The sequence below is a fragment of the Moschus berezovskii genome, chromosome 22, assembly GCF_049115385.1.
Source record: "Moschus berezovskii isolate FMDL1 chromosome 22, NW_MosBer_1.0, whole genome shotgun sequence".
Lineage (NCBI taxonomy): Eukaryota > Metazoa > Chordata > Mammalia > Artiodactyla > Moschidae > Moschus > Moschus berezovskii.
The window spans coordinates 47,093,453-47,115,008 of record NC_142481.1 but is presented as its reverse complement, the minus strand read 5'-3'; the positions used below and the strand labels follow the sequence as shown (position 1 = coordinate 47,115,008).

At 37.5% G+C, this 21,556-nt stretch overlaps 1 protein-coding gene across 1 annotated transcript in view; it reads left to right on the top strand.

Moving 5' to 3' along the window:
- Positions 1–21,556, top strand: part of LONP2 (lon peptidase 2, peroxisomal) — a 90,091-nt gene that overhangs the window by 33,062 nt on the left and 35,473 nt on the right. Inside the window, exons 8-11 of the mRNA XM_055412827.2 lie at positions 526–667; positions 10,691–10,841; positions 12,888–13,014; positions 16,407–16,540. Of these exons, the coding sequence (XP_055268802.1) occupies positions 526–667; positions 10,691–10,841; positions 12,888–13,014; positions 16,407–16,540 (554 nt within the window). The remainder of the gene's footprint in view (positions 1–525; positions 668–10,690; positions 10,842–12,887; positions 13,015–16,406; positions 16,541–21,556) is intronic.

Below are 21,556 nucleotides of genomic sequence, written 5' to 3'. Positions count from 1 at the left end.
TTTTTTTGGGTAGGGTCCGCAAGTATTTTGAGTGGACCTTTGAACCATTTCTAATTTCCTCCATGAATATGGTGATAATGTTTTAGCCAGCCCTGAGTCATCCTTTTCAGACTGTAAAAAGGCAATTATGTTGGGTTTTGGGAAGTGCCAGAAAGGTGTCCAGAAAAGCTATGAAAAATATGGGAATTAAATTCATAGGGCTTTCTGGATGTTTTGGAATCTTGGAAGTGTAAAAATCCTAACTATGTGACTAAAGTGTAATTTTCAGTTTCACTAAGTGGTAAAAATTAGATACAGTGCTTCCAATACCATGGGTCATTTACAGCCAGCATTAAATGGAAAATAAGAATTGAATCTGATAATTCTTTGATGTATCGCAGGGCTTTTAAAATTGATAGTATCTCTTTACTATATTCCTGTGATAACTAAATGACTTTTTCCTGATCCAGAGTTTTTATTTCTAAGCGATACTGTGCCTGCCTCCTGCCATCTCTCTGTTGCTAATCTATGGCTTGCCTCCTTCAGGCGCACCTATGTTGGCAGCATGCCTGGCCGGATAATCAATGGCTTGAAGACTGTAGGGGTAAACAATCCAGTGTTCCTCTTAGATGAAGTGGACAAACTAGGAAAAAGTCTGCAGGGTGATCCTGCAGCAGCTCTGCTTGAGGTAAGATTTACAAGATCTCCGTCTTTAGTCACACTGGGAGAGTGTAGGTAAGAGCAGATAATCATATTTAGGGAACATGTACATTTATGTGGACTTCCCAGGTGGTGATAGTGGTAAAGAACCCACCTGCCAATGCAGGAGATATAAGAAACTCGGGTTTGATCCCTGGATTGGGAAGAACCCCTGGAGGAGGGCATGGCAACCCACACCAGTACTCTTACCTGGACAATCCCATGAACAGAGGAGCCTGGTGGGCTACAGTCCATAGGGCTGCAGAGTCAGACATGGCCGAAGCGACTTAGCACTCACGCATGTGATACATTGATGTGGGTTTAGTCATGGTAAAAATACTTTGATACAAACTAAAATCTGAAGCCATTCGATAATTTAAAATGTCTTAGGGATTTTCTTTGTTCTTTTTCTAATAATTCCTCTTGTTTCTTTTTTTCCTTTTTTTGTTTTTAGCAGTTTAATAAAATTTTATGCATTCTTATTGTTTAGAGAATAGTAATTCTATAAGATTGTTACAAAAAACAGCAAGCTGGTCTCCTCCCTGGGGTTCCTTATTTCCTTTTCTGCACTTTGACCCTCTGACTTTTAGTTCGCTCTTGAGATGGTGTGGCTGTATTGCTTTCTTGATTTTAGAGGTTTGGGCATTATCTGTGATTCTTTCTATAGGAGATGAGTTTGCTTGCTTATACTTTCAATATCCCAATATAAATTGTATCCTGATTTTGTTAAGTCATTGTTGAGTGTTTACGCTATTACAGTTATATAAGTGCTTTTCACAGTTGAACCGTGTGAACCATGATCATTCTTCTTTTTCTGTCCTTTGTGTTTTTTTGTGTTTTTAAAAATCTTTTTGAAGTTAATGATTGTCTTGTTTTTTTGTTTACTTTCACCAACTATCTGATTGTTGTTGGGAGACTTTCAAACACTTTGTGTTTGATCGATTTTGTTTTCTGTAAGCCTCCACTCTGAATTGGCTGTCCCCACTCTGGGCACAGAGCTGTGGTCCAAGGGTCACTCTTCCCCTCCCCCATGTTGGGTTTCCTGATTCCTGTAGTCCATGGCTTCCTCTATTTTGGTTTATTCTCTCACTGTCCTGGTGTTAGTCCCTCAGTAGCTTCCTGAGAAAGCCTGAATGTAAACATTTTTCAACTTTGAATACCAGAAAATGTCGTTATGATTCTTTCGTACTTGATTGGTAGTTTGACTGGGTATAGAATTCCAGGTGGAAATAATTTTCCTGCAAACTTGTAAAGACATTTCTCCTTTGTTTTCCAGTCTTCACTGTTGCTGTTGATGAAACAAAACTGTTGCGGTTCTGTCTTTTGTGACTTGTTTTACTCTCTGAAAACTTTTCATATCTCCACTTTATCCCAGTGTTCTGAAGATTGACTAATCTGCCATGGCATGAGTCTCTTTGTTTCCATTTTTGCTGATGCTTTGAAGACTCTGTATTGAAAAATCCTCTCCTTTTATTTCTATAAAATTTTCTTGAATCTTTTTGTTGGTGATTCTCCTTTATTTTGGGGGAACTCCTATTAATTTGATGCTAGATCTTTAATTTTCTTATCTCTCCTGTTACTCACCTTTTTTATGTTTTGCTCTACTTCCTCTGAAGACTTCCTCAGCTTTATCTTTTAATCCTTCTCTGAGTTTGTCATTTCAGAGAACCCCCCCTTTTTTTAACTTCTCTGCATGCTCTTTTTATAGTATCTTGCTCTTGTTACATAGTTGTAAAATGTCCTTTTATCTCTGTGAGAAAAATACTAGTAGATTAAGAAAATTTTTTTCTTTCTTTGCTCTAAAGCTTCATTTGTCTATTCATTACATATATTTTTTCTGGTCTCTGTCTTTTTATATTAGTCTTTAATTAGATGTCTGACAGTTTTGTCTGTTTATATATAAAATTAGTTGATTGGTTGGTCACTAAGTCCTGTCCAACTCTCCGCAACCCCGTGGACTGTAGCCCACCAGGCTCCTTTGTCCATGGGATTTTCCAGGCAAGAATACTGGAATTGGTTGCCATTTCCTTCTCCAGGGGATCATTCAAACCCAGGGATTGAATCTGTGTCTGCTGCTTGGCAGGAGCCCCATTCATATTTAATAGGATTTTAAAAAGCTGATTGGAAGCTAAGAATGTGAGAGAGGGTTTATTGATTACGATTTTCAGGGTAGGTCATCTGACTAATATATTTGATTGGGGAACCTCATGTGTCAATAAGTTTAGGTCTGTTTTTGAAGTTGGTCAGATTTTAAGTCTCTTGGCTTGAGAATGAAGGCCCAGCTGCCAACCTCTGGGAGCCAAATAGGGGAAGCATTCAGCATCCCGGATGTATGCACTCACCTGAGCTGTTGTTTTCAGTAGAGTATGTACTCTACTCGGCTGTGCCGTGTCACCTGCGCAGGGACCTGCTGATTTATGTTCTTAAGGAAATCCCAGTATTTACTGGAATGGGAAAGGGATCTGGCATCTGACTGCTTCTTAAGTTTACCCTAACCAGTCCTCCGTATTTTACCACTTCTGCCCCACTCTTTACCCTGGTTTATGTAAAATAATTTTTATATTCAAATTGGTTTTTAAAACTGAGGGAAAACTTGCTTTGTGAAAGTTTTCTGGTTTTTTTTTTGTTTATTTCCTTGCTTTGAGTTCCCTCTGGCTTCCTGATTCTTTTCTGTTGTTGTAATCTCCTGAGGACAGGATGGACTGGGACGTGTCATACATTCTGTTTTGCATGGGACACACTCCTGGTTATGCCTAATTCTTAATTGCATTCTCTTTTAGTCTTAGAAGTGGGGCCTCTTTGGACAATAAAAAGCATAGTTACCTCACTTTAAAAGCTCCAGGGTTTGGAGATAAGAGTTTTATTTGGTTTGGTTTTGCTTGTTTTTATTCAAAGACAGTTCTTTATCTCAGTAACTAGTTTACTGATCAGTACTATGAATGGTAGGATAATGAACATTATTTAAGATTTTAGTTGTTTCTTCGATGCTGACTTGAAGGCTTTAATTGGGGCATTTTTCAGATAATATAACAGATTTTCTCATTAGACACACACTGTTACCTTGTTGAAAAGAACTTAAGGGGGATTCCCTGATAGTTAGATTTCCCAACACACTGTCTGTGGGAGCTGTGAAACAAGTCCACCAAAGACAGCTTCACAAGTAGTAGGAAGAGAGGAATAAGCCCTCGTATGTTTGTTTGACTGTGTATTTTAAGTGTTCACCTAGTGCTTTGTGGCGATTCAGTAATGTTTGTTGAATTGATGTTTGATGATGAGTAGCTGACATATTGATATTTTCTGACATAGAACTTGATAGTCACTCCTTTGGCAATTGATTTATTAATATTCTAAACTAAAAGTACGAAAACCTCAAATGATACCTTTAAGTAAGTGCCAGCCTGGGTTGCATGCGTATCACTGAGGTTTAGTGACTAATAGCATCAGTTCCTTATTGACTGTGGTGCTGTAGAGTGAAGCAAGACGCAGATATGGAAGAACGTCTAGGTCCCTGACGTCCTCCTCCCCACATGCCCAAATCCTGGGTGAGAATTTCTCATGCCTCACAGCATATTAAAGCAAGAAGAATACGTATGAAAGCACTTTGTGAACTGTAAAGCAGTAGATGTTTTTCTGGAATCCCCTTACCTTCTCCATGATCCAAGTGTTGGCAATGTGATCTCTGGTTCCTTTGTCTTTTCTAAACCCAGCTTATACATCTGGAAGTTCTTAGTTCATATACTGCTGAAGCCTAGCTTGAAGGATTTTGAGCGTAACCTTGCTAGCATGCCAAATGAGCACCATTGTATGGTAGTTTGAACATTCTCTGGCATTGCCCTTCTTTGGGATTGAAATAAAAACTGATCTTTCCAGTCCTGTGGCCACTGCTGAATTTTCCAAATTTGCTGGCATACTTAGTGCAGCACTTTAACTACATCAACTTTTAGGATTTGAAATAGCTGAGCTGGAATTCTGTCACCTCCACTAACTGTTCATAGTAATGCTTCTTAATGCCCAGTTGACTTTACACTCCAGGATGTCTGGCTCTAGATGAGTGACCACACGATTGTGGTTATCTGGCTCATTAAGACCTTTTTTGTATAGTTCTTTGGTATATTCCTGCCATCTTTTCTCAATCTCTTGCTATTATTAGGTCCTTACTGTTTCTGTCCTTTATCGTGTCCATCCTTGCATGAAACGTTCCCTTAATATCTACAATTTTCTTGAAGAGATCTCCAGTCTTTCCCATTCTATTGTCTTCCGCTATTTCTTTGCATTGTTCATTTCTTATCTCTCTTTGCTGTTCTCTGGAACTCTGCATTCAGGTAGGCTTATCTTTTCCTTTCTCTTCTCTATTTTCCTCAGCTATTTGTAAAACCTCCTCAGATAATCACTTTGCCTTCTTGGATTTCTTTTTGTTTGGAATGGTTTTGGTCACTGCCTCCTGTACAAGGTTACAAACTCCTGTCCATACTTCTTCCGTCATTCTGTCTACCAGACCTAATCCCTGGAATCGATTTATCACCTCCACTGTATAATCATAACGGATTTGATTTAGGTCATAACTGAATGACCGAATGGTTTTCGCTACTTTCTTCAACTTAAGCCTGAGTTTTACAACGAGGAGCTCATGATCTGAGCCACAGTCAGCTCCATGTCTTGTTTTTGCTGACCGTATAGAGCTTCTCCATTTTTGGCTGCAAAGAATATAATCAATCTGCTTCATTGTCTACACGAAATCCTTTGACTTTGTGGATCACAACAAACTATGGAAAATTCTTAAAGAGATGGAAGTATCAGACCAACTTAACCATTTACTGAAAAACCTGTATGCAAGTCAAGAAGCAACAGAACTGGACGTGGAACAACTGACCGATGGAAAATTGGGAAAGTAGTACAATAAGGCTGTCTGTTGTTACCCTGCCTGTATAACTTACATTTGGAATACGTTGTGAGGAATGCTGGGCTGGGTGACTCTCAAGCTAGAATCAGGGTTGTCAGGAGAAATATCAAGAACCTCAGATATGCAGATGATACCCCTCTAAAGGCTGAAAGTGAAGAGGAACTGAAGAGCCTCTTGATGAGGGTGAAAGAGGAGAGTGAAAAAGCTGGCTTAAAACTCAGCATTCAAAAACTAAGATTATGACATCCAGTTCTATCACTTAATGGCAAATAGAAGGGGAAAAAGTGGAAGCAGTGACAGATTTTATTTTCTGGGGCTCCAAAATCACTGCGGATGTTGACTGCAGCCATTAAATTAAAAGATGCTTGTTTTTTGGAAGAAAAGCTATGACAAACCTAGACAGCTTATTAAAAAGCAGAGATATCACTTTACCAACAAAGGTCCATGTAATCAAAGCTATAGTTTTTCCGGTAGTCATGTACAGATGTGAGAGCTGGAACATAAGGTCAAGTGCCAAAGAATTGATGTTTTCAAATTGTGGTTCTGTATAAGACTTGGGAGTCCCTTGGACAGCAAGGAGATCAAACCAGTCAATCGTAAAGGAAATCAACCCTAAATATTCATTGGAAGGACTGGTGCTGAAACTGAAGCTCCAATACTTTCATAACGAGCCAACTCATTGGAAAAGACCCTGATGGTGGGAAAGCTTGAAGGCCAAAAGAGAAGGGGATGACAGGGAATGGTTGGATGGCATCACCAACTCAGAGAACAAAGAGTTTGAGCAAACTCAGGGAGATAGTAAAGGACAGCGAATGCTGGCATGCTGCAGTCCATGGGGTTGCAAAGAGTCAGGCACAGCTTCACTACTGAACAACAGCAAAGTGTGCTAAAGCTGCCATAACAAAATACCACAGACTGGGTTTCTTTTAAAAAAAAGCAAACATGTGTTTTCTCACGGTTCTGAAAGCTTGAAGTCTAAAATCAAGGCGTTGGCAGGTTTGATTTTTCCTGAGGTCTCTGACGTGCCGCCTTCTCCCTGTGTTCTCAGATGACCTTTCTCTGTGCTCGTGCGTCCCTCATCTCTTCCTCTCTCTTACAAGGACACCAGTCATATTAGATAAGACACCCACCCTTAATGGCCTTTTCTAACCTTAATTACCTCCTTAAAGACCCTTATGCATTGAGGGGATACAAGTCAATCTATAAAGATAAATACGCAACATAAACATAACATATTTGTGCCATTGTACTAATGTTAGGTATTTATACATGCAGCCCATACAGAATACATTTTTAAAGGTTAAGCAGTTATTTTTGGTGATAATTATGTATTTTAATTAGGTAATTGTTTTTATTTTATTTTGTACTGTGGCTGACAAAGCTTATTCCAGAAATAAGTATCAACTCCTATTATTTTCTTACTGTTCACATTTTGGCCTCTATTATCTTTAATTTTATGTTGCAGAAATCTTTTTTTAAACACTCCATTCATCCATCTGTATTCTATAAAAATACTGAATCAGGAAAACATGGACTGCAGTTGTACTATCATCACAATTAAAGCAGATGAGTGAGGACCCCACATCAGCCCATTATGTTATGGGATTTCTACTCTTCTCTTAGAATATCTCATGTGTGTGATGTGTATTTCAAGTGAGGGCATTACTTTTTGTAGTAAATATTTTAAAAACTAGTTTTTTTCTGGTATTTATAGATACATAAAGATGACTATATGTACTCATATTTTCTACTTGCACTTCAGGGGGCTTTTCGAAACATTCCACTTTGATGACCCCTGATCTAGACACAAAATACAGATGTAGTCACAATTGGATAGTGGGTTCACAGGTATTCACTTTGTTACCCATTGTATCCTATGTCTTGCTACATGTATCCTGTGTAATAAAATACTTTTATAAAGAAGTCATAATTATGCTTGAAAATTCTGTAGGTGTTATCCTAATAACATTCTGTCATTTATTATTGCACAAGAGGAGTTTAAGGCTTTTCAGTCTGTAGTGTTGAGTCTTCTGGAGTATTTTCTTGGTTATTTCTTTAGTTACATTTGCTGGGGCCTCTTCTTTAGTTACATCACTTAAGCATGAATTGGATATTGTTATTTTTTCTGTATCTTTCCTCTGCATAGCCTTACTGCCTTCATTTTCTGTGTTCTGGACATTTTTCTCAAGTTTGTCATTATCACTGATTTAATTTCTATAGTATTTGTGTGTGACTTCCGGAGTTGATTTTAGTTATTTTATTGTACTTTAATTTTTACTTTGGTTGTGAAAAAATATAACTGTAACAGAAGTTGAGAAAATAGTATAATTAACCATAAAATTTGTCACTTGTTTTAACAGTTGCCATCTCATGGCCAGTGTTGTTTTTTTGACTGTGCTGGATCTTTGTTGTGGCATGAAGGCTCTTTAGTTGTGGCACGCGTGCTCACTTGGGCTCTAGAGTGTGCAGGCTCAGTAGTTGCATTGCTTAGTTGCTCCACTCATGTGGGATCTTAGTTCCCTGACCAGGGTTTGAACCTATGACCCCTGCATTGGATGGCAGACTCTTAACACTGGATTGCTAGGGAAGTCCCTCGTGGCCAATCTTGTTTTGTCTGTTCCTACCCATTCTCCTTCATCCCATTCTTACTTATTTTGAATCAAATTCCAGACGTTATATCTTTTCATAAATACTTTAGCATCTACCCCTAAAGATACAGACTTCTAAAAAGTATCACCATACTATTAATATCATACTTAGAGATGATAGTTGCCTCATCGTGTATAATATGTGGAGTATATTCCTGGGTTACCTACAAACATCTGTACTTCCTTTCTTGTCAGAAACAGTTATTGAAGAGCAGTTCTCGGTATACACCCCTTCCCATAGTTTAATCCCTGTGCTGATTTCACATCGCTGAGAATAAAATGTCATATCACAGCTGTTTCCATTCCCAGTCATTCTGCATAGGTAGGAATTATAGTTTGGGGTTTACATAGAGATAACTGTTAATGAGAAGAGAGAAAAAGCTCTGGTTGTTCCTGAAATCTGCTCCTTTATGTGGGTGTTGGGCCTTGGATGCCCTCTCTCTAAGGCTTGGGGAAGAAGCAGAGGTTTGATAGCTGAAAAATTCTCCCTGTAAAACTTGTCAAGTCCTGGATTCAACAGTTTACCTTAAGGTTTCATCCAAGTAATGGTTCCTAGAAACACTTCTTATCTGGCATTCTAATGATCATTATTATTTTTGATGTTGTTCAAACTCTACATTTTTTTTTAATTTTCCTAATAAATAAAAGATCTCCATCTCCATGCAAATTGAGCATCACTGATTTTTCTCTCCTCCTAACCTGGGTGTCCAGTGATACACTTTAAAAAGACATACATAATCCAGAAAACATTGCTTTATTAATTTTCCTACTTTTTAAAAAACTCAGTGTCTTAAAATTTTAGGGGAAAAAAATTATTTCTCTTGGATGGCGACATATCCAACATAAATGTATTAAATTTAATTACAGCCATTAAATGAGAGATTTTTACCTAACTAGCCAATTAGTTTAACTAAGATTGCCATCGGAGAAGGCAATGGCAAGCCACTCCAGTACTTTTGCCTAGAAAATCGCATGGACAGAGGAGCCTGGTGGGCTGCAGTCCATGGGGTCGCTGCTAGTCGGACACGACTGGGCGGCTTCACTTTCACTTTTCACTTTCACACATTGGAGAAGGAAATGGCAACCCACTCCAGTGTTCTTGCCTGGAGAATCCCAGGGACGGCAGAGCCTGGTCGGCTGCCGTCTATGGGGTCGCACAGAGTCAGACACGACTGAAGCGACTTAGCAGCAGCAGCAGCAGCAAGATTGCCATACATAGATGAGCAATTTTCAGATCATTGGTAGACAGTAATATTAAACTTAGCCAGTTTATACTGAACATAATTAGAATTGTCTTTGACTTGTAAGTAACATTTTTATGACATTAAAAATTATTTTAAGTCTTATGAAAATATAAATAGTAGAATTTTCTGGGAATTATATTCTGGATACACACTGAGTTACCAATAACAATGAATACTTAACAAAATTCAAGACTCTTTAAGAAAAGGGCTTCAAATTAAGACTAACTTGTGGATATGTTTAAAAGTAAGTAAAACTTTAGAAAGGGAATCAGAAGCAAGGAAAAGCTGGTTATATAGTAAAATTGTGATTGATTAAGTATTTAAGTCATTTTACTTCCTTTTTGTACATGTTAACCCTGTTTATATCTGTACTAATCCAGTCTAAGTGAAAGTGTTAAGATGTTGAAGGTTAGAACTTGGAAGCCATGTGTTGCCTTCTTTAAAGTCCAGTGTAGGCATCTCCCCTGTGAGTGCCTACAACTTGGAGCATTTGAATAGTGATCTGAGAAGATATAGTCTCCTTAATAAGATAAAGTCGCCTAGTATATAGTTTCCTTAATATTCTTCAACATTTTAAGGATCTTATTAGTAAATATCTAATTTATTCAGTTAAAATATTTTCAAGGGATAGTAAGATTTTGCTCATTATAAACAGGAAGATTTTGCTATTTAAAAAACTGTCAGGAAAATTCCCTGGTGGTTCAGTCTTTAGGACTCCCATGTTTCCAACTGCAGAGGGCATGGGTTCAATTCCTGATCAGGGAACTAGATCCTACCTATCATGATGAGCCCCCCCCCAAAAAAAAAACTGTTAAAGACTTGCTGATAATGTTTGAGGAGGAATATACTAATTATTATTTTACCTATTACCTTGGAATTTCAAAATACCATACACATTTACTTTATATTCTCATAGCAGTTAAGAGAGGGTGTGTTACCAGGAGGTAAACTGGTTCTGCGGGATTGGTAACTTATTTGTGGCCACATAGTGAGTCATTAATGGATTTGGAGAACAAAGTTTGAATGGTTAATTTTTGCTTCTTTGTGCTTTTCTATGTTTAAAAGAATTTTAACATTGAACATGTTTCCCATTTTTAATGTTGTCCCCATATTTCCCAAACTAACTGTGTTGAGCAGAAATATCATCATGTGTGTTTCAATTTATAGGGTTTTCTGTTGGAGCCACTGCATCTGTTTCAGCGTTTGTTGTCCTCCCACAGGTGCTGGATCCTGAACAAAACCATAACTTCACAGATCATTATCTCAATGTGGCCTTTGACCTTTCCCAAGTTCTTTTTATTGCTACTGCCAACACCACTGCTACTATTCCACCTGCCTTGTTGGACAGAATGGAGATCATTCAGGTGCCAGGTACTTGATTTGTAAACAGAAGTCATTACTTTGTTAAATAAAAGACTATTTGTTGCTTTTCTGAGCAGAATTCTTTAAAACTGGTAGAGCTATGGAATTTTGAGTAAAAAGTTGATTTGCCAATGTTGATCAGATGTTCTGAATCTGGCATATAAACCAGCTTTTATATAGATTCAACATCTATAGAATAAACATGACAGATAAGAGTGTGTTTGTGTGCTATACAATATACATTGTAGGTTCTGTAACACTTTCAGATTCAACTTAGCATTAAAAACTGATTATTTTTATGGAAAATAAGATATTCTTCTTTGAAGCAGTTTCTAAAATTATAGATAAAACAATTTAATTTTTCAAAGTATGTGTCTAAAAACCAAAAATAGATCTTCTCATTGCCAGTGTAGCTTCCTGTCTTTGGAAGTTTTTCCTATCGCTTAGAAAATCTAATCATTTATTCTGGTTAGGAAGTAGATCCTAAAACTTTCTCTTTATTACATCTGGCCTCATTTTTATATAAAATTACAGAGTGCTTTCAAATTCTTCTTTTTAGTTGACTCTATCAAGTACTTATATACTTTTTTTTAAACCATATCTTCTTCGTTTTTAAAAAAGTCCTTTAGTTGTGTGTGTGTTCAGTCTCTCAGTCATGTCACTTTTTGTGGCCCCATAGACTGTAGCCCACCAGGCTCTTTTGCCCATGGAATTTTCCAGGCAAGAATACTGGAGTCGGGTGCCATTTCCTACTCCAGGGGATCTTCCTGACCCAGGGATGGAACCCGTGTCTCTTGTGTTTCCTGCTCTGGCAGATGGATTCTTTTCCACTGTTGCCACCTGGGAAGCCCCTTTTAGTTACTAACACTAAATAAATCCCAGTGTTTTCACCTTATTTAAATTGTTCAGAATTACTTCTCCCTAGAAAAGATCAAATGTCAGTGGGTATCTTTTAAAATAAAAATAGATAAAAATAAATATAATCTGAATATATATTTCATATTAAACTGAAATACATTTTTACCCTCAAGTAAATGATAATTCCATTTCTTAGTTATCTGTGAATCCTGCAGGATCCTGTAGTTTTAAAATGTGGTGGAGTATTTTAAAATTGCTTTGTGCTTATTTATAAGACTAAAATAAATAAGTAATGAGACCCAGTTGCATGGAACCTCCAAATTAAGGCAAAAATCCATAAGATATATTAACATGAAGTGAAATAATCAGGACAGCTGCTGCAAAGGTGGACATTGATGCCACCTTCTTCTGCAGGTTTGGTAATCTTATCTTTTAGCTCTTCTGGTATTTTTTAATCTCCTTTTTATGCTCAAAAGATAGATTCCTTGTCCATTCATCTTTTTAATTTTTGCTTGTTAAATGGAAAGGGGGCAATCCTTATACGGGACACTCATCTTACAGGACTTAAAGAGAAAGTAAATTTATACTTACTGAGACTTTTAAGTAGATAAGACCATAAAGTATTTTAAATATATAAATTATCTATGTAATTCCAACATGTAAGGAAAAAACGCTTATAGGGACATCTTAGTTTCTGTTTTGTTTGTTGCTAAAATTTACAATTGGACTTCTGGAAATAACCCCTTTGCAGCTCTTCTCTTGAAGTCTTAATAGAAGCCTCTGTTGTTACTGTTGCAAATTTTTTTCAATTACACAGCAAATTACGCTAAAGAAAAAGGACGGCTTTATTTTTCTTTTAAATAATAAAATAAAACTTGCATTTAAATTAAGGAGGAGATTTAAATTAAATCTTAATGAAAGTGAGATTTTTTTTCTCTTTAAGAGAGATACCATTTTAATCAAAAGACTTTCAGACACTGTGCTTATTTAGTAGGTGCTTGTTTTGTTTGTGAAAAAGTTGGAAATTTTAGCAGTTACTGATTGGCAATTAGATTAATTTATTCTAATCTTAGTCGAAGTCATACTTAAATCCATTCTGAATCCAAGACCCATTGCACCTGTGTTGGATTTATTAATGAAGCCTGGCACTGTGGAAGCCATGTGAATAATCATAAAGCACGATGACTTCTTTTCCAGGGTACACACAAGAGGAGAAGATAGAGATTGCCCACAGGCACTTGATCCCTAAGCAGCTGGAACAGCATGGGCTGACTCCTCAGCAGATTCAGATCCCTCAGGTTACTACTCTTGACATCATCACCAGGTTAGTCAGCCATCCTGGGGCTTCCGTAATGTTCAGATCTGAAAAGGAGATTCCTATTTCCCTCTCCAGCAGATTCCCAGCAAGCATTTCCGTAACTGTTGATTTACACAGGGCTCTGTATTAGGCAGAAATTCACAGGGAAAGCATTTGGAGTATCTTCATAGCTAACTAAGGACTTCAGTGGAGCCAGAATCTCAGCTTTTCTACAGTATCTATATAAGGGATTAATTTGATAAATTAACAGCCAAACACATGGGACATACTGAGACACCTTTTTATATCCCAGAACCTTGAAAGTTGAAGTCTCCTAAGAAGTGAAATGGTCCTTTCAGACATCTGTTATAAGTTGTTCAGATTTTCTTTTCCTCTCTTTGAGATATTTTTTAAAAATCCTTAGTGTTTTTATCTTCAGAATTAACGCCAGAACAACAGAGAAGGTATTTTCCCAAGTTAGCTACCAAGTGGTTAAGCCTGTAGCAAGCAGCACATAAATTATCTGAGTTGAGTACTGCTGAGTCTAATTTATGGATTGTGTGTTTGAATGGAAAATATATCCTGTTGAGAATTTCTATCTACAATAGCCTCTCACAGTTTTCCTGGCTCAGCATTGCAGGTCTGTTGCATCATCTGGCAAATAGTGTCAGGCTGCCAGGACTCCTCATGCAGCCCCATCCCAGTAACCGCAGTTTTTTCAAGAGAAGTGAAGTCTCCCTCTGTTTTTTTTTTTTTTTCTCCCTCTGTTTTGAACTTTGACTTAGAGCTTGGCTAGTCGGACTGCTTTTTGATCTAATCCAGCCTTCTTATGGAAGTCTATTTGGAAGTCTGTTTAAATTTACTTATGAGACAGTAAGACTCAATCTGACCTGGGAGTTCCTTTTCTTAACTTGTGATTTACTATGTGGATAATGCCAGGGGAAATAAAGTAGGTGATTTCTGGGCCAGAGTCTTCCAAAAATATCATTATTCCAGATAATACGCCTGATGTTTCTGGGTAGCTTTTCAACAAGTAACTTACTTAACCTTTTTTGATCGCTTCCCCATCTGTAAAATATGAATATAGAGAAAAATATTCATTCATAGCTTATCCGGATATAAATACTAATGACTCAAAGAGTAATTGCTATTTGTATTTGCCAGTTGTTGCCTGGAGAACTATTTCTTTTTTATATACTTGCTAGCTCAAAACATCAGCCATTAAAAGCTGTGAACATTAGGAAATTTCTCTGAGCAATTTTATTATTCATAGATACAGCACAGGTATTTACTACTCCAGGCAAGTTTTGGGTATGTAGTGAGTTACCCAGATTAGGACATAGCTTTTCATTTTTTTCCTGTGTTGTAGTCATAGACCCGTAGTGTTTAGGAGGAGAAGAAGGAGTCTTAGAAGTCATCTAATTTTCTTCTTCAGGCTAAATATTCCTATTCTCCTTACCATTCCTCCTGACCCACTTTCAAGACTTTTCACCTTCCTGATTAGTCTTCTTCTGAATGATTCCTTTGATGTCAGTGTTTCTTTTAAAATAAACACCCAGAGTAGAACTCAGTATTTCTGACGTAGCCTAAACAGTTCATAGTATAAGAAGACCACTGTGGGGAAGGAAATGGCACCCCACTCCAGTATTCTTGCCTGGGAAATCCCATGGACAGAGGAGCCTAGCAGGCCATGGGATCGCAAAGAGTCTGGCATGACTTAGCAGCTAAACAGTAATAAGAAATTAAAAAAAAAAAAATAAGGCCACTAGTCTTATTCTGTTATTATTTTATGACTGTATCTCCAGAGTCTTAGCTTTTTTAGGTTATCCTCTTTCCACTTGTAAATATGGTTACTGACACCGTAGTTCTTTTTCATATGAATTTCTTATTCATTTGATCTGTCTCATTCCATATTTATAGGGTTGAATTTTTTAAAGCCCAAATGTAGAAGTTTACAATTGTATATATTTTAATATCCATGTTAGTTTCAGCTACCTTTGCAGCAAATTGATTTTTTTTTTCATCTTGATTATCATCCAGTGCATTAGTTTTATGTCCTCTGAAAATTAGCCCCTTCGCAATCATTTGGTTGTGGGTAGGAAACATTAACCAGTTCTTACTTGACACTGGTGCTTCTTCCTCTTTTGGTTTAAAAATGCTAAACCAAACCAGTGGTTGATAAGTCTACTTTCCTCTAGTCGAGGTTAATATTATACTGTCTGCCTTAGTTCCTAGCCTGTTATTGTTCTAAATACCTACAAAAAATATCTCGTTGTTGATGATGTCGTTATTACTTTTGGCAAGCTCCCGCTCATTCTGAACTTCCTGGTACCGTTTCTGCATGTTCACGCCACCCTTCTGAAAGCATCCTCTGGCCTTTCTCTTTTATCTTTTGTCCAGACCTTTTCGTGTGAGCTCGTCAAATAGCTGTCTAGGAAGCTGCACTGGGTTTTTGTTGTCACATGTTGGTTTATTTTTAAGGCGCCTCCGTATTTTCTTTCTTACTGAAATTGCATGCATGTGTATAATATGGACTTTATTCCTGTATCCTTCTATCCCTTTGATTGAAATAAACTTTTTACTTTATAGAGTGTTTAGCGAAGAATTTTGTCTTTTCTCAGAACTTAAAAAATCTGCTTTCCTAGAGTCTTAACTGTGTGTTTGGCTGCCTGATCAGATGCAGTTTTTCAGATAAAATAGCATTCTCTGCTGATGTTGTGTGTTCAAACTCACCCAAAGCTGGGTGCCAAAATTGATTGTACTGTATAAAGGACTTTGAAGTGGCTTACAGAATTTGAGTCTAACATGAAAGTTTTTTAAGACAGCTCTGCTTAACCACATCTGGAACCTTTTCCACTGAATTACACTGCTTGCATTATTAGCATATTTCTTTCTTTAGAAGGTCTCTACAATGAAAATACACTGAATGGGGTAATTATCACAGTTCCAGGTAAAGACTCCATTCTCTGTCTCAAATTATTTTTTGCTTTACTTAGGAAAAAATTCTATTTTTCTGATTCTTTCAGCAGTAGTTCACATGTAATAAATTGGTCAGAATTTTCTTAAATCAACAAGTTGTAAGAAAGCTTTTATACATACATATCAAAGAGTAAATGATATTTTATGTGCTGCAATATTTACTTTGGCACTATAAATTGAAGAGCCAATAATTCGTTTTTAAGTATAGGGTAATAGTTCAAGATACTCTATATAAAAGGAAAAGTTGTAGCTGGAATTACTTCTAAATATTTTAAGAAATAAGAATACTGAGGAATTTTTAAAGATGAGGCTGTTAATACTCAAGAAACCGTAATAAACTTTTAAATGTACACTTCCTTTAGTATAGTTATTAATCACATTAATTCTGCTTTTACAGGCGATGTTTAGCCAAAATTAACATATTTTTTCTTGGATGACAGGTACACCAGAGAGGCAGGGGTTCGCTCTTTGGACCGGAAGCTGGGGGCCATTTGCCGAGCTGTTGCTGTGAAGGTGGCAGAGGGACAGCACAGAGAGGCCAAGTTGGACCGTCCTGATGTGGCTGAGGGAGAAGGTTGGTGACCCACAGGCTTGGTGGTTGGAAGTGAATGGAAACAAAGCTGGATGTGGAGGGATGGTGTGGGGTGGTCCTTGGAGCAATGGCACGTATTCCTCCACTGGTAAAGGCATCCAGTGTGTAAGTTAAACTTATTAGTTGATGTGTCAAGAGGATTCTTTTCTACAAAGAATACAAAGTTTTGGCAGGAAGAATAACTTAGTATTAATGCCTCAGGGATATATTTCTCCACCTTGTAATGATGGTACACTTTAGGTTTGGCTTCTGGTGTTCACTTGTTTCTTTCTGATCCAGATTGTTAAGTCTTTCGGTATTTACAGCATAGAAAGTTGCTATAGCAGTTAAGAAAAAAAAAAATCATAGTTGTCCAGGTACTGCAAGGGCAGATATTTATTCTCTGGAATGGCTTCATGTGTAATCATTTGTTTTTCTCACACATTTTCTTTGATAGGTACACAATTAAGATATAATTTAAATTACTTTTTCTTAGAAAAATAATTGTGGAGGTGGTGACAAGGAAAAAAAGGGAAGAGGTCTATTCCTCAAATTAATGAAATATGGATATTTAAGTTAAAATGTTTTAACTTCTTACCGCAGACCATGCTGCTGCATGGTTGCCAGAATTTGCTTTAACAAACATGACTTGAATAGAGAATCTCTTTACTCTTTCATAGCAAAGAGATTTATTAGATGTTCTACCATTTCCATAGCTCTTTCTAGACAGAAGTTTGATGAATATGGCTGAAGAACCATAATTTGTGATAAGCTCAGTGGCATAGAGGCAGTAAAGCGTCATTCCTGCTTTTCCTTCACAGTGCCTTTAACAGCAGTATCATCCAAAGAGTTGTTCATTTGCTAAGTCGTGTCTGACTGTGTGACCCCATGAACTGCAGCACGCCAGACTTCCCTGTCCTTCACTGTCTCCTGGAGTTTGCTCAGACTTGTGTCCATTGAGTAGGTGATGCCGTCCAACAAGTAGACTTTCCCAAATCCTCCTCTTCCTCATATGTGCTTCATCCCAGCTTGCACTGTGCCTAGAACCTCGCTGGTTCATTTCTCCCAAAAGTAAACCTGCCACCTTTTGTTGGTAAGGGGTAGTGCCCTTGTTATGTAGAGTAGGAATAGGGATCTTAAACCTGTAATTGTTTCTTTTTGTTGTTTAGTTACTTAGTCGTGTCCGACTCTTTTGTGATGCCATGGACTGTAGCCTGCGAGGCTCCTCCGCTCATGAGATTTCCCAGGCAACAATGCTGGAGCAGGGATACATCTCCTTCTCCAGGGATTCTTCCCAACCCAGGGATTGAACCCACATCTGCACTGCAGGCAGTCTTTACCACTGAGACCACTGAGCCACCTGGGAAGTCAATTATTTCTTACACAGTTTTATTTTTTTGTTGTTGTTATTTATCTTATTTTTTTTTTTTATTGGAGGCTAATTATTTTACAATATTATATTGGTTGGTTTTGCCATACATTGACATGAATCCGCCCCGGGTGTACATGAGTTCCCCTTCCTGAACCCCCCTCCCACCTCCCTGCTCCCCTTATCCTCCCTCAGGGTCCATCCCCGCACACCAGCCCCAAGCATCCTGTGACATGCATTGACCCTGAACTGGCGATTCGTTTCACATATGACAACATACATGTTTCAGTGCCATTCTCCCAAATCATCCCACCCTCACCCTCTCCCACAGAGTCCCAAAGACTGTTCTATACATCTGTGTCTCTTTTGCTGTCTCGTATACAGGGTTATCATTTGCATCTTTCTAAATTCCATATGTATGCGTTAGTATACTATATTGGTGTTTTTCTTTCTGGCTTACTTCACTCTGTATAATAGGCTCCAGTTTCATCCACCTCATTAGAACTGATTCAAATGTATTCTTTTTAATGGCTGAGTAATACTCCATTGTGTATATGTACCAAAGCTTTCTTATCCATTCGTCTGCAGGTGGACATCTAGGTTGCTTCCATGTCCTGGCTATTATAAACAGTGCTGCAGTGAACATTGGAGTACATGTGTGTCTTTCAATTCTGGTTTCCTTGGTGTGTATGCCCAGGAGTGCGATTGCTGGATCATATGGCAGTTCTGTTTTCCAGTTTTTTGAGGAATCTCCACACTGTTCTCCATAGTGGCTGTACTAGTTTGCATTCCCACCAACAGTGTAAGAGGGTTCCCTTGTCTCCACACCCTTTCCAGCATTTATTGCATGTAGACTTTTGGATAGCAGCCATTCTGACTGGTGTGAAATGGTATCTCATTGTGGTTTTGATTTGCATTTCTCTGATTATGAGGGATGTTGAGCATCTTTTCATGTGTTTGTTAGCCATCTTTATGTCTTCTTTGGAGAAATGTTTGTTTAGTTCTTTGGCCCATTTTTTGATTGGGTCATTTATTTTTCTGGAATTGAGCTGCAGGAGCTGCTTGTATATTTTGGAGATTAATCCTTTATCAGTTGCTTCATTTGCTATTATTTTCTCCCATTCTGAAGGCTGTCTTTTCACCTTGCTTATAGTTTCCTGTGCTGTGCAGAAGCTTATGATTTTATTTAGGTCCCATTTGTTTATTTTTGCTTTTATTTCCAATATTCTGGGAGGTGGGTCTTGGAGGATCCTGCTGTGATTTATGTCGGAGAGTGTTTTGCCTACGTTCTCCTCTAGGAGTTTTATAGAATCTGGTCTTACATTTAGCTCTCTAATCCATTTTGAGTTTATTTTGGTGTATGGTGTTAGGAAGTGTTCTAGTTTCATTCTTTTACAAGTGGCTGACCAGTTTTCCCAGCACCACTTGTTAAAGAGACTGTCTTTTCTCCATTTTATATTCTTGCCTCCTTTGTCAAAGATAAGGTGTCCATAGGTGCGTGAAATCTCTGGGCTTTCTATTTTATTCCATTGATCTATATTTCTGTCTTTATGCCAGTACCATACTGTCTTGATGACTGTGGCTTTGTAGTAGAGCCTGAAGTCCAGCAGGTTAATTCCCCCAGTTCCATTCTTCTTCCTCAAGATTGCTTTGGCTATTCGAGGTTTTTTGTATTTCCATACAAATTGTGAGATTATTTGTTCTAGTCCTGTGAAAAATATCGTTGGTAGCTTGATAGGGATTGCATTGAATGTATAAATTACTTTGGGTAGTATACTCATTTTTACAATATTTATTCTTCCAATCCACGAACACGGTATATTTCTCCATCTATTAGTGTCCTCTTTGATTACTTTCACTAGTGTTTTATAGTTTTCTATGTACAAGTCTTTTGTTTCCTTAGGTAGATATATTCCTAAATATTTAATTCTTTTCATTGCAACAGTGAATGAAATAGTTTCCTTAATTTCTCTATTTTCTCATTATTAGTGTATAGGAATGCAAGGGATTTCTGTGTGTTGATTTTATATCCTGCAACTTGACTGTATTCATTGATTAGCTCTAGTAGTTTTCTGGTAGAGTCTTTAGGGTTTTCTATGTTGAGGATCATGTCATCAGCAAATAGTGAAAGTTTTACTTCTTTTCCAATTTGTATTCCTTTTATGTCTTTTTCTGCTCTGATTGCTGTAGCCAAAACTTCCAGAACTATGTTGAATAGTAGTGGTGAGAGTGGGCACCCTTGTCTTGTTCCTGACTTCAGGGGAAATGCTTTCAGTTTTTCACCATTGAGGATAATGTTTGCTGTGGGTTTGTCATATACAGCTGTTATTATGTTGAGGTATGTCCCTTCTATTCCCACTTTCTGGAGGGTTTTTATCATAAATGGATGTTGAATTTTGTCGAAGGCCTTCTCTGCATCTATTGAGATAATCATATGATTTTTATTTTTCAGTTTGTTAATGTGGTGTATTATGTTGATTGATTTGCGGATATTGAAGAATCCTTGCATTCCTAGGATAAAGCCCACTCGGTCATGATGTATGATCTTCTTAATGTGTTGTTGGATTCTGATTGCTAGAATTTTGTTAAGGATTTTTGCATCTATGTTCATCAGTGATATTGGCCTGTAGCTTTCTTTTTTTGTGGGATCTTTACCAGGTTTTGGGATTAGGGTGATGGTGGCCTCATAGAATGAGTTTGGAAGTTTCCCTTCCTCAGCAATTTTCTGGAAGAGTTTGAGTAGAATAGGTGTTAGCTCTTCTCTAAATTGTTGGTAGAATTCAGCTGTGAAGCCATCTGGACCTGGGCTTTTGTTTGCTGGAAGATTTCTGATTACAGCCTCTAGTTCTGTGCTTGTGATGGATCTGTTCAGATTTTCTATTTCTTCCTGGTTCAGTTTTGGAAAGTTGTACTTTTCTAGGAATTTGTCCATTTCTTCCAGGTTATTCATTTTATTGCCATATAATTCTTGATAGTATTCTCTAATAATCCTTTGTATTTCTGTGTTGTCGGTTGTGATCTCTCCATTTTCATTTCTAATTTTATTGATTTGGTTCTTCTCCCTTTGTTTCTTGATGAGTCTGGCTAGTGGTTTGTCAATTTTATTTACCTTCTCAAAGAACTAACTTTTGGCTTTGTTGATTTTGCTATGGTCTCTGTTGTTTCTTTTGCATTTATCTCTGCCCTAATTTTTACGATTTCTTTCCTTCTACTGACCCTGGGGTTCTTCATTTCTTCCTTTTCTAGTTGCTTTAGATGTAGAGTTAGGTTATTTAGTTGACTTTTTCTTGTTTCTTGAGGTGTGCCTGTATTGCTGTGAATTTCCCCCTTAGCACTGCTTTTACAGTGAGAGGTTTTGGGTTGTTGTGTTTTCATTTTCATTCATTTCTATGCATATTTTGATTTCTCTTTTGATTTCTTCTATGATTTGTTCATTATTCAGCAGCGTGTTGTTCAGCCTCCATATGTTGACATTTTTAATAGTTATTCTCCTGTAATTGAGATCTAATCTTACTGCATTGTGGTCAGAAAAGATGCTTGGAATGATTTCAATATTTTTGAATTTACCAAGGCTAGATTTATGGCCCAGGATGTGATCTATCCTGGAAAAGGTTCCATGTGCGCTTGAGAAAAAGGTGAAATTCATTGTT